The following is a 13,783-nucleotide window of genomic DNA, read 5'->3' on the forward strand; positions in this document are numbered from 1 at the left end:
GGTCAAATGATTTTTGTTTGTGTGTGTGTATTTGTGTTTTAATGGTGGAGGCAAAAAATGATGGAGCATAGCATAAGCAAGAAAAAGTTTCCCTTACCAACCATAAATGTCGTGTATCAGTTTGTTTGTAAAGCTTCTGATATACTCTGATATATTGGGGGGCTATTTGTTATCACAGCATCACCTTTCCTAACCTGGTTAATTTTTTTAAAAAAGGAAAAAATTTGCAGAAACAAGCAAAAGCTTAGAATGTAAGGTTTTAGTTCAACAGTTAAGCTTCACAGATAACAGCAAAAATGAGAAAAATAATATAGAAGTCTGAAAAGGTAGTGATCCAGGTAGTAAAATGGCAAAATATTAGGTAATATTTGTGGGAACTTGTAAGGCAAGCCTTGCATTAATGAACTTTTAGCTCTGGAAAAAAAAAAACTTGCCAAAGAATGTTAGTGGTGGGCTTTGCTTATTTTCAGTTGCATAAGGAAGGCACTGCAGGAAAGAGTCGAGCTTAGGGAAGGGCTAGAGTTGTCCATTGGTATTCAGCGGGGGATTGGTTCCAGAACCCCCCATAGATATAAAATGGCACAGTACCGTTGGTCCTCCGTATCCACGGATATGAAGCCCCCAGATAAGGAGAGCCCATTGTATTGGCTTTGAAAGAAAAGGAAACAGAGGAATGTCAGAAATTTGGGAAGTTGAAATGTTAGAAAAGCCATCTTTCAATCACAATAGTAAAAATAAACTTACAGAAAAACATGCCTGGATCTGTAGTCCTTTTTCCCTTTTATAACAGTCAAGAAGGTCAAATGTGTGTGTGTGTGTGCGTGTGTGTGTGTGTGTGTGTGTGTGTGTGTGTGTGTGTTTAGTGGTGGAGGCAAGGAATGATGGCTCATAGTATAAACAAGGAAATGCTCACCATGCTTCTTCGCCAACAAGCAAGCAGGTTATCATCTCAGTGTGACATTTACCTATTTGATGAGTTTTTTCATCAGAAGGATTTAAAATTCATATTTACTGAATTTTTTCCTGGCTATAACATGTACTATAAAATTCCTCGTAATCCATTTCTTCCTTTGAAAGTCTGATTCTTGGCCTTGTTCCCAAGTCCACAGGGCATTCTGACCGTATTTGCTCTACTTGTAGGGATAAATTAAGAGCTGATTGGTATAGTTTGGGAGTGTTGGGATTCTCCAACTCCTCAGGCACTTTCAATTCTCCCCAAGTGATCCTATCCGAATTCCTGGATGCCTAACCTTTGACCATCAGGGTGTGATCTTGACCATGAAATCCCATCAACTTTATTTTAATTAATTAATTTATTTATTTTTTGCGGTACGCGGGACTCTCACTGTTGTAGCCTCTCCCGTTGTGGAGCACAGGCTCCGGACGCGCAGGCTCAGCGACCATGGCTCACGGGCCCAGCCGCTTTGCGGCATGTGGGATCTTCCCGGACCGGGGCACGAACCCATATCCCCTGCATCGGCAGGCGGACGCTCAACCACTGAGCCACCAGGGAAGCCCTCCCATCATCTTTAGACTTCAGTTTTTCTTTAAAGTATACTGTATATATCTCCAGATCTAGTTTAAAGTTATCTCAGAGCATCAGTTAAACTGATTGTCAGTGCTATGGAAGAAAATCCTCATAGAGAGAACCTCATGAAAGTCTGGAAGGATTACACCATTGAAGATGCTATCACTGTTAGAGAAAAAGCCAAGAAAACCATCAAGCTCAAAACAAATTTCCGCTAGAGAAAACTGTGTCTAGATGTTATTCATGACTTCACAGGATTTACGACAGAGCCAACCAAAGAAATCATAAAAGAGATTGTGGATATGGCAAAAAGGGTGAGAGATAAATTGTTCCAAGATATGGGTCTTGGAGAAGTTCAGGAGCTAATAAATGCCACAGCAAAAAAATTCACAGAAGTGGGCTTGGTGAAGATGAATGCTTCTGAAACTGTGCCAGACGATGAGGAAGAAGACGTAGAAGAGCAGTGCCAGAAAACAAACTGACATTAGACAATCTGGCAGAAGGGTTTTGATTATTCAAGACTTCTTTTGACTTATTTTATATGGACCTTACTATGATACAGGCTCTGAAACTAAGGCAAACAGTGGAAGAAGGATTTGTACCACACAGAAACAGTTTTAGAGATAAGAAAACGTCAGCTAGAAATTATGATGAATTTCCACAGTTACAGTGTGTGCCTGCCTTTCCTGCCTCCCTTCCCACCTTCTCCACACCTTCGGCCTCTGTGGTCCCTGAGGCAACAAGACCAACCCCTCCTCTTCCACCTCCACCTCAGGCTACTCAGTGTGAAGACAACGAGGATGAAGACCTTTATGATGATCCATTTCTATTTAATGAGTAGGAAATAATCATCCTGCCGTACAGTTCATACATAAACTTATCTGCTGTGTGTGACTGTATTCCTGTGAAAATCTTATAACTGTACAGCAAGAACTGTATGAGATGTTTTTGTGTCATCATTATCATCACCACCTACATATTCCTTGTGTAGAACAATGTGTGTATTGAAGTGGATAGCCTATCTTCACATAGGCATAGGTGAGTGATATTTAATATAAAATTAATAATGTGTTCATTTTCTTACGTTTTATAACTTTGCTTTCAAAGAATTACATTACTGTAGAGTATGCCTCTTTCTCTCATAATTGGAGAAGCTCCATATCAGCTTATCATCATGGGTCAAGTGTTTTTTTTTAAATTGTTAACAATGTTCCCAATACTATATTATAAATATTACTGTATGCCATAAAATTTTATGATTTATTCATTTGTGTATAGGCTGGGCTACTATGAAGTAATTGTATCAATTACACTAGGCTATCATAAAGAAATTATATTGCTCCTGCTTCATTATCAATGCATGTATCATTATACCTGTAAATAAATGTGAATTTTTTTCACATTATGTTTTCATTTTTGATGTCTAGTGTTAGTACTATGTATAATATCTATAGTGTTTCGTATCATATCAGATAATATTGCTGTAGGTACTGATAGACCTCATCTTGTAGATAGACCACACAAACTTACAGTATGGATAAATATAGTACAGTACTGTAAATATAGTTAATCTTCCTTATGATTTTCTTAACATTTTCTCTCTTCTAGTTTATTGTAAGACTACAGTATATAATATATGTAACATGCAAAATATGTGTTAATCTACTATTTACATTATTGGTAAGGATTCCAGTTAAGAGTAGGCTAAAATTTTGAAGTTTATTGGTATTAATTAAGAGGTACAAACTATTACGTATAAAATAAGCTATAAGCATATACTGTACAACACAGGGAATATACTCAATATTTTATAATAATGATAAATGGAGTATAACCTTTAAAAATGGTGAATCACTATTATTGTACCCTTGTAACTTATGTAATATCATACAGCTACTATACTTCAATTAAAAAAAAAAAAAGATGATGGGGGAGGGGTGACAGCTGCCCGAGAAACATCAGTCTGTGGGAACGACATCGGGGAAGGTTTTAAAGTGCCTTTTTGTTTTTGTAAAAGAGGAAAATTTGGAAAGACTGAAAGAATACATTTTATATGCGAACTTTTACAAATAAAAATGTCTATTATAATGGAAAAAAAAATTTTTTAAAAACCTCAACATGACATTGAAGCAATGAGATAGAGCAAAATGCTTAGAGGAAAATTCTCAGCATTAAAACCAAATAAAAATGAATGACAAATGCTCAATTCAAGAGTCAGAGAAAAATAATAAAGTTCACAGAAATAAAATATAAGAAATAATAAAATAAACGGATACATTATTGAGGTAGAAAACAGAAAAACAATAGAAGAAATAAATAATACAAATATCCTTTCTTGCAGAGGGGAGAAAAAACATATAGATAATATAATTTAAAATTACAAAAAAAACCCAGAAAGGATAAAATTATTGTTCAAAATTATGGAAAGTAAAAGCAAAACAACAAAAATATAAAAGCTACTGTGATCATATCTATTCAACTAAATTTTAAGTCCTAGATGAAATAAAAAAATTTTAAAACACAGGTTATAAAAATTTGACTTCAATTAGAGACAGAAAATCTAGAGTACAATGACAATAAATAGAATAAAGAAACCCCTCTCCTTCCCCATCAATAAAAAGCCAAAATAAAGTGTATGTCTCAGATGTTTGCTCAAGGAATTCCTAAAAAACTTTTAAAGATCAGTGTTGTCAGAGTAAACTATTCCAGAACATAGAAACATAAAGAAAAATATCTACAACGTCTTTATGAAACAAGTATACCCTTGATTTAAAAACCAGAAAAATTACACCCAGGAAAGAAAACTATATACTAATCTCACTTTTAAATATCAATACAAAAATATTAGTAAGAAGAGTTTGATATTACATCTGAAAATGGCACAGTGTTATTCCAATGTTTCAAGAGTGTTCAACATTAGAAAATCTAGTTATGTAGTTCATCATATTAAAATATCTACAAAAGAAAAAAAAACTCGATCCTCTCCGTAGATGCCATGGGGTTATTTGACAAAATTCAACCCTCACACATGCTAAACAGCACTTGATAAAATAAATATCTTAACCCAATATTTAGCCTCTTTCTTATGAGGAAACACTTGTTCTTTACCATTAAAATTAAAAACAAGTCAGGGAAAAATGCTATCTTCAGCCAATGAAAACAGACTAGGAAAAGCAATTAAAGGCATAAGAATTAGAGGGAAAGAGCTAAAAGTGCCTCTATTTGTATATAATATTATATATATATATATATAATAATTTCTTGAAGGAATCAAGGAAAGCCTATTCTGAAAACTCATTGAATTTTAAAAAGTAGCTGGCTCAGAAAACAACATACAAAAATCATTAGCCTTCATGTATACAAAGAAAAAAACAGAATAGCCTAATTACTACAACAAAAAAGAACAAAAATGAAAATATCTAGGTGAAAATGAGAAGTGTAAATCCATATGAGATAAATTTTGAAACACTTTTGAATAAAACATAAATCCAAACATGCTGTGTTCTTACTTAGGAAGGATTGGCATGATAATATATTATTAATCCTGAAGTTAATTTGTAAATTCAATACAATGCCTCAAATAGTGGGCATTAGTACTATTAGATCATTATAATATTCAGCACTAATAAAGCATGATGATTATATCCTGATAATCCTATGGAGTTAGGGATTTATTTTATTTTGTTTTATTTTTTTGCGGTATGCGGGCCTCTCACTGTTGTGGCCTCTCCCTTTGCGGAGCACAGGCTCCGGATGCGCAGACTCCGGACGTGCAGGCTCAGCGGCCATGGCTCACTGGCCCAGCCGCTCCACGGCATATGGGACCTTCCCGGACCGGGGCACGAACACGTGTTCCCTGCATCGACAGGCGGACTCTCAACCACTGCGCCAACAGGGAAGCCCTAGGGATTTATTTTTAAGTGAAAAATTTAGGTGGAGAAATGTGTCTCAATATGGCACTGTTTATTTGAGAAGTTAGAGGTAAGTACAAATATACGCCTCTTTTGTCAAATCACAGTTTCAAATGAACACATAAACCATATTTTTAAGTGCTATATGTATGGGGAGAAAATGAGTAGAGAGAAGAGAAATCGAATCTAGTTTATATTCCTTTTTATAGATTTAATTTTGGAATCATGTAAGTATCACTATTTTAGATTACTATACAACAGAGTGTAATAAACAGATCTTAAACATTTAAGGAAAAATAAAACCAATAATTTCAACCTTATATTGAGTACAAAGTATTATCATACTGAAAATATTTTTTTTTTCTCCAAGGGATTTCTAAATACAGTAATTTGTCTCCATAGTCCAAGGACTGGAAAAAAAAATCTTCATCTAATAATGTGATATAATAATCATTTATTTGGCAGTAAGTTTGGCACATTTTCCCTGAGACTGTAAAATTTAATTATGGGTTAAAATAAATAAATATTTAGTTTCATTAAGAGGTAAAGTGAGAACTGAACTCATAACATATGTTATTTTTAAAATGTATTTTCTAGCTCTGTCCACTGAAAAATCCTAGAAGCTCCCACAGACTACACAGATCATGCCAAAAGGACTCAAGGACCAACTTAAAGATGCGGAAACTGTATAACAAAGGCATGCATTGAGCGCCAGTTAGGATAGTAACTATATCTATAAAATTTGTTTAAATTCATAAGTTCATAACAATTTTGAAAATAAAAATCTTCCTCAGTAAATATGGAGAATAATAGGGAATCAATTCATCATTTTTTGAAAATTCTTAAAGGGTCCAAGGTGAACAGAGACTCAGCTGAAATCCAAAGCAGGTAGTGTGCTCGGGGCAGTAGGTTATTTTATTTACTATTTTTTATACTTCAGAAATATTTACCTTTCCGTAGGATGTGAATTATTTCCTTCAGTTAAAAAAAAATGCCAATATACCACAAATTAAAACAAAACTAATTTTTTTTTCTTCTTAAAATCTATGTCCTTCTGCCATGAGTGTTTTGGATTGAGAAATAATTGTCAGAAAATAGCAGGGCTTTACTACAAATTTCCCTAAAATTGAGAGTGGGACAGGAAGCTGTACACAGAACAACTGTTCTTTAGTATGACAGTGGGCTATGGAGCTCTTTTGACTTGGAGAAAACAAGTAGATTCATTATGGGACATTTATTCAAAGGGGATGGGTCCAAGGGAATACCATATGCAATAGGGGGAACATTACAAAAGACTCAGAGAAAATCAAATCGTGACTGAATATACTGATGTTTTTAGTAAATGATGACTCAGCTATAAAACATTTGAACTAAGATATCCATTTACACATTAGACATGTTCATTAGATTAAATGGCAAAATAGGATCCTGATGTTGTATCAAACGGCACAGTATCTGAAACATAGTAGGCACAAAGTCTTTGAGATATTTTGTGATTTGAAGCCAACTTTGAAGTTGGAATTTTCCATGTATCTGGGCAAAATAATTTTGCTCTTCCCAAATTACACCATACAGATTTTTAAAAGTCACACTTGCTGTGCTAAAGGAATAGAGAGGTGGAGAGTATTAAGAATGACAACCATTAAAAGTGCACATGTCAGACAGAGAAAGACAAATACTATATGATATCGCTTATATAGGGAATATAAAAAATATAACAAACTAGTGAATATAACAAAAAAGAAGCAGACTCACAAATATAGAAAACAAACTGGTCATTACCGAGGAAGGGGGAGGGGCAATATAGGGGTGGGAGAGTGGGGGCCACAATCTATTGGGTGTAACACAGGCTCAAGGACATATTGTACAATACAGGGAATGTAGCCAATATTTTGTAATAACTGTAAATAAAAAGTAACTTTAAAATGGTACAAAAAATTTTCTAAACATTCTTTTTTAGTCTAAAAGAAAGAAAAGTGTCTATGAATGGGGAGACCCTGTTCGTTACCTGTGTTTCCTTATCAGGACTTTTATTTTCCCATTGGAATATGCCTTATGTAATCCATCAATCAGGAGAATCAATGGTGTGACGAGCAATTCCGGCCATACGGAGATAATCAAGCCCTCAGAAATCCTGTTAGAATAAATAAAGCCTGAAAAATGGGTTTGTTAGCACAGCAATCAAATTTCAAAACTGCCTGCCTGCAGGAGACAATGTGTCGCTGATGAGCAGAAAAGAGAAAATGTTGGCTAGGGAAGGTGTACTAACTCTTAGAAGGGGAGCAGATGTTCAGGGTCTTTCTGAGACACCTTCAAAAGAAGGGTCTGTGTAAACACCCAGCCTCACTGTTCAATGCCTTAGCTATGCCTCTAGCTGAAATGCCAGGACTAAGGATCCTGTTGCCATTAGTAGGGTGTTCTTACCTCTTCTGGGCTGTACACTGGGCACTTATCTTTCATCTGTTCTACTACCGTTCTTACTTGTTGCACCCTCATGAAAGAGACTGCAATCTCAGATATAGAACTTCCCAGCCTCTCATATCTAAGATGGGGACTTGCAACCAAAGGCTGGACAATGGAACTTGAGGGAATTACCTTTCCTTATTAAAAACAATGGTCACTCTTTGCCTATCTATCCTTGGACATTGCTGTGGAAGAATGTATTGTCTGAGGCAGCTGCAACCAATAGAGCAAACAGCACACTGAAGCTGGAGAAGGGAAAGGGTTGGGGGAGACTGGGATTTGATTTCCTTCTTGATCTGTTAAATGGTCCTTAGAGGCACCCAACTTTAGCTCTCTTGTGATGTGGTCAGTAAGGTTTCTTGTCATTTAAGGCAATTCACTTGGGGATATTGTTAACGTTTGGATTCTGATTCAGGAAGGCCGGGGTAGTGCCTGAGAGTCTGTATTTCTAACAGACACTCAGGTGATGTCCAAGCTGCTCATATATTGAGTCACCAGTATTTAGGCAACTTTTAAGCTTGTATTCAGTTACTTGAAGCCACGTGCATACTAAATGGCAACACTGAATAGAGAGGGACTTGAAAGTTGAATCCAATCTAAAGCTATGCATGACAAAACTTAGGGATTCACCAGCTAAAAAATGCATAGACAGGATTATGGATTGTGAGAGCTTTGAGGTCATCACGGTCTGTATTTAAATCCTGGTTCTGTCATTTACACACTGTGTGACCCTATTGGAAAATTATGTAACCTCTGTGAATCTTGGTTTCTTCAGAGAACAGTGCCATCTGTCTCACATGGTTGGTTTGAAGATTAGTTGAGATTATGGAATGAAAAGCCTAGGTCTTGAACAGATGTGAGTTTTCTATGATGTTATTGGCGGTATGGAATTCTGTATTGTCAAGCTTCACTCATGCCAAAGGTTGCTTAGTTAAATTGGTGCTAAGTCTGGTAGAAATATACAGATTGTGGCAGTCAGCACAGAGACTTTCCTTGTAACCAAGCTGCTGTATCAAAATCCTGTGACTCCTGTATCAGGCTACGTTAAACTTAATTGGAATTTTAAAAAATATAAAAAGTAATCAAAATTGTACTTTTATATGACTTGTTTCTTCTTTAAAAACCTGTCTGCACTGTCTTTGATGAAAGAGAAAATTTTTCAATTCACAAACTCCCCCCCAGAATTGCTGGAATATTGTCAAATGAAATGAAAATATTGTCAGCAGATCTGATCAGTGGTAAGCAAAATCTATTGCCTGTAGTGATAGGAGGGTGGAAGATAATGCAGTTTTCTTCAGTCAGATTGCAAACAGGATGGTGGACACCAGCTATGACTCTAAATGTTGCAAAGTGCTTTCTGGATTTGCGGTGTTTGATGACCAGATGAGGTCTTCATGTTTTCATGTTTATAAGCCTGGGTGCTTTGATGAACATAATGCTTTGAATACCTCCTGGAGTGATTTTGGAATGTTCTAGGCCTAATGCCAGAGCAAGGGAATTTACTTACAACTTCTCGGGCATATAGTTATGATCTTGTGAGCAAGGGTTTCCATGGATAGGAATAACCTTACATATCTCCAACAGAAAAAGAAAACATGTTTTAATATTACATACATCCTCTTGACATTAGGGAATCCATGTGACTTCAAACATGGCAACAGTTGTGCACTGGACTATCATTTACCTTTCAGTATTGTTGCTATCAAGTTATTCTCAAAAATATCTGTAACTATATGTTTAAAAATTCAGAATCCATTCTTAGTTGAGGTGAATGTGGGTTAAAACCGTCCTCATTTCAGGAGTACTGTAGAGCGGAATGGGTTCCTAAGTTGGCTGGAGCTGGGTTTTGGGCCCTTTACACATTAATTATGTAAATCTGACAAGTTACGTACTTATCTGAGACTCAATTTCTTTATCTGTAAAATGGGAATCATAACAGCTATTTCAGGGGATGTTGAAAAGATTCAATTTGATAATCAATATAAAGCACTTACTACATGCTTGGCACTTAGTAAAGATCCAATAACTTTTTGGTAGAAACAGCTTCAAACCTGAAAGGAAACCACCTCTTTATTCTCATTTTATTTCTTCATCCTATAATACTCACAATGATAAGCTTTTGTGGGAAGAAAGGGTTTCCTCAGAAAGTAAAACCTGAGATGACAGTTGGTGCACGGGTAACTTATTTTGGGAAGTGATTCTAGGAAATAGGACTGAGAAGCCTGACACGGGGAAGAGGGACACAGAAGGACACGCAGATGTGACAGCTGAGTTTCATGGGGCCTTCTAAGAACCACGTATAATAGAATGTCTGAGGGGAGAAAAAGGGGAACATATAGTCACTTGCTCCTGTTTTCCATTAATTGGGTTGCAATGGGTGCATTAACATTGTCATATGGGTCTGTAGTATGTAAGTGGTGAGACTGTTGGTTCTAGTAGAGAGACAACATTAGCAGCAGAGAACTCCCAGAAGAGAAAGTGAGAGAGAGTCCAGCTGAGGTGTCAGTTTATTTACACAATGCTGGTTGCTGTAGGATGTGCAGGTGATCAAACCATGTGAGGAAGGACACAAATGGTATTTCACACATGATTCTTTATAGCAGCCATGTGTCCTCGGTGACCCTTGAGATTTGGAGGTAATTCAGTCCCAGGTACCTCTGTTTCAAAGCACACCCTTTGAGGACAATGGCTTAAGTAATTCTCTTTATAGTAAAGACCAAAGTTTCTCACCTTGTTCTAGTAGGTCTACAACTGGTATCTGCAAGACCCTCAATGGTGATTTCTATGCTAAATATCCAATCAAAAAGGACACATTGGGCTTCCCTTGTGGCGCAGTGGTTGAGAGTCCGCCTGCCGATGCAGGGGATGCAGGTTTGTGCCCTGGTCCGGGAGGATCCCACATGCCGCGGAGCGGCTGGGCCCGTGAGCCATGGCCGCTGAGCCTGCGCGTCCGGAGCCTGTGCTCCGCAACGAGAGAGGCCACAACAGTGAGAGGCCCGCGTACCAAAAAAAAAAAAAAAAAAAAAAAAAAAAAAGGCACATTTTCCAGGTGAGCTGAGATTCATGTTTTGAAGTAAGTCCTCCGCCCTAAGTTCTGTCAGGAAACTCAAACAATACACAGTCTCCTTAGTCCCAAGTGTTGACATAGAAACCTCAGTGGAGGCAATTAAAGTGAAAAACTGCTTTCCCCTTTTAAAATAGTTTCAAAATATTATGTGGTTATCTCTGTGGATGATTTAATACTGCTTACCTTTTTTTATTATGGAATTTTTAGTTTATGTTGAGTCTTTTTTTTTTTTTTAACTTTAAGGGGAAAATAACACTTGGAAAGCTTCCTCCTGGAAATAACACTTGCAAAGTTGTAGAAAACTCTTAGAATGTATAAACACATATGAAATTGTGAGGTTATGACCAAAGGCAAATATATTAAGGACAAAATCCAGCTACATGATTCCTTTAATAATCGGTGTGTGTGTGTGCGTTCTGGTGAGCATCCCCTTTATCTAAAATAGCCCAATTATTAAAACTCAGATAATCACAGAGATAAAAATTTTCCACCTTCCTACTAATCAGTAGTTTTCATTTAATATCTATTTAGCCTTAAAGGTGAAAGTGGGTTCCAGACAAATGTCTTTCACATTAGAAGCTGTATTAAATTAACTGAAAAATAAACATTGATAATAATAATAAAGTAAGAGAAATGATGAACAGTAAAAGGTAAATACTTTTTAAATGTTACTCAAATAGACAATCAATAAAACCACATCTTTCAGTCAACATAATAATTATTTGCATCATAAAAAACTCTAGTTGTTGAAATTTAAAATATTGATTAAAAAGCTTCAATTGGACTTCAGCCTAAAAAGAAATTTCTATCTTAATAAAATAGGCAAAACTTTCCTTTTAAACATGACACTTATTTTTTTAAAAAAACGTGTTTACTATTCTTGAAAAAGACTTGAAATGGGTCTTTCAGAAAAGAGCTTTTCCCATTTTAAATTGAATCCAACAGAGCAGTGAAGATGCAATTCCAAAGAACCCGGAAGGAAAGCAGAATACCCAAAAAACGATTTATGTGTTTCCAAAAACCCTGATTTGGGGTTGATGCTTTCAGAAAACAAGAGGGTTACTGAGCAATTCCATGACATTTTAAAGTTTCCTCCTGGTGTTCCAATGTCATGATAATCCAGCCTGTCCTAAGGAATTTTTAAAACCACAAAAACACAGTCCACTGCCTAGCTTTAACTGAACTTCTGAGCTTGACTTTTGGACATCTCTTCTGGAAGATACCTCAAGTGAAGTGAGAAGATACTCTTTGACTTTAGTCACCAAAGTTAATATTCTCATGACCTAAATTGACTTCATACAGTCAAGTTTATTTTACATTCTCAGTTACTCACTACTGCAAGTCAACACAGCACAGAAATTAAGGCATTTTGTGCCTTAAAGAGTACACACTGCTGTTCATGAACTTTTTGGCCAATGAATAAAAAGTATTTCATTTCTAAATCTCACCAGAAGGATTTAAATTAAATAGTAACAGATGAACTGGACAGGCACGGAATACTAAATAGGAACTAGCAAATGAAATAATCCAGCTCTTTGCTTTTACCATGAAAATGAGAATTGATTCTTCATTGAGAGAAGTAAAAGGACTCAGTGTTTTAAAAAAGCTTTCTCCACCAAAAGAGCAAAATAGCACTCAGTGGCATTGCAGTGTTAACAAAATTTCTTTATCAGAAACTATAATTTAATATTTAAGTACCTAATTTACATGTGACAAGGTATCATATTCAAAAAATTAAATTGCAACTAGAAAACTATTAACCACTAAAAACAATACCAAACACAACCCAAACAGTTATAGGAAAACAATAGCTAGAATTTGAATTGGAAAAAAAAGTTTCATCATATTTGGCTCATTAAACAAAGCATCCATTACAGACTGTAAAAGAGTGTTTCTTCTAATTCATCAAAAGTTTATCCTTTGTAGCATGAATACATGTAAAGATAGATTTATTGACTTCATATGCACACGTGTGTATACATATTGTGAGACATACCTCATGTGTTGATTTAAAGATATCGTATCTACTGATAACTGGTTGAACTTTGGAAGGTGCTGAAACCCATATTTCTACATGACCTGTGACCCATTTAAAAATGTCTTTTTATAAACAGAAATTACATAAAATACTCTGGTTTTTATTAACTGAATCTTAAGCATAATAATAGACAATGAAGGAATTGCACTTATTTTAAAGGTACAGTAAAGTGTTAGATTGCAGCTCAGACATCAGAGATCAGGGACTGTAGTACTGATAAGTTGTGCATTAGATGCAAAGATGACGGTGGCCACTGAAATTAAAATGAGAGCAACTAATTACAGAACCAATAGGGGGATAACAGAAGAAAACATGCACTACTCCTACTTTAATGCAAAACTAATTTCTCCCAGGAAACCAACCCTTTGACCTTTCTTACACAAAGAACAGGTTCTGCACCCTTGGTAACACAGTAGACATGGACTTCTGTATTCAAATTCTAGTTCATTGTCTCTGAGTGTGCTGTTCCAGCATCATCTCCTTAAGCTGCCCTTGAAATTCTGGAGCATCTACAATATTACAGTCTCTTGGTTAGGTTTCATTGAGCCTCAATATCCCCTTCAGTTCTATATAAATAGGGTCCCTTATTCATCTTCTTCTGGTTCCTGTGGTAATATGGGTATTTCTTCCTTTAAACAATCACTGAAGAATCTGAGGATTGTGCTGTAGAGATGATATTTGCTCTTCTCAGATACGTCATGGCCTTCATCTGGGTAGACCTAAGATATTGAAGGGAAAGGAGATTTAAAGTTATCAAAGCAAGTCTTCTTCCTCAG

General features: G+C 35.9%; 1 protein-coding gene across 5 annotated transcripts in view; it reads right to left on the bottom strand.

Moving 5' to 3' along the window:
* Positions 1–13,591: 13,591 nt before the first annotated feature.
* DPP10 (dipeptidyl peptidase like 10) overlaps positions 13,592–13,783 on the bottom strand; it is a gene marked incomplete at both ends in the record, with an annotated part of 1,304,794 nt that continues 1,304,602 nt past the window's right edge. For all 5 annotated transcript variants that reach the window (XM_082841087.1, XM_082841086.1, XM_082841085.1 and 2 more), the window contains one exon: positions 13,592–13,726. In XM_082841087.1, coding sequence (XP_082697213.1) covers positions 13,592–13,726 — 135 coding nt within the window. The remainder of the gene's footprint in view (positions 13,727–13,783) is intronic.

The sequence above is a fragment of the Leucopleurus acutus genome (genome assembly GCF_964270905.1).
Source record: "Leucopleurus acutus genome assembly, chromosome: 6".
NCBI classification, from domain to species: Eukaryota; Metazoa; Chordata; class Mammalia; order Artiodactyla; family Delphinidae; genus Leucopleurus; species Leucopleurus acutus.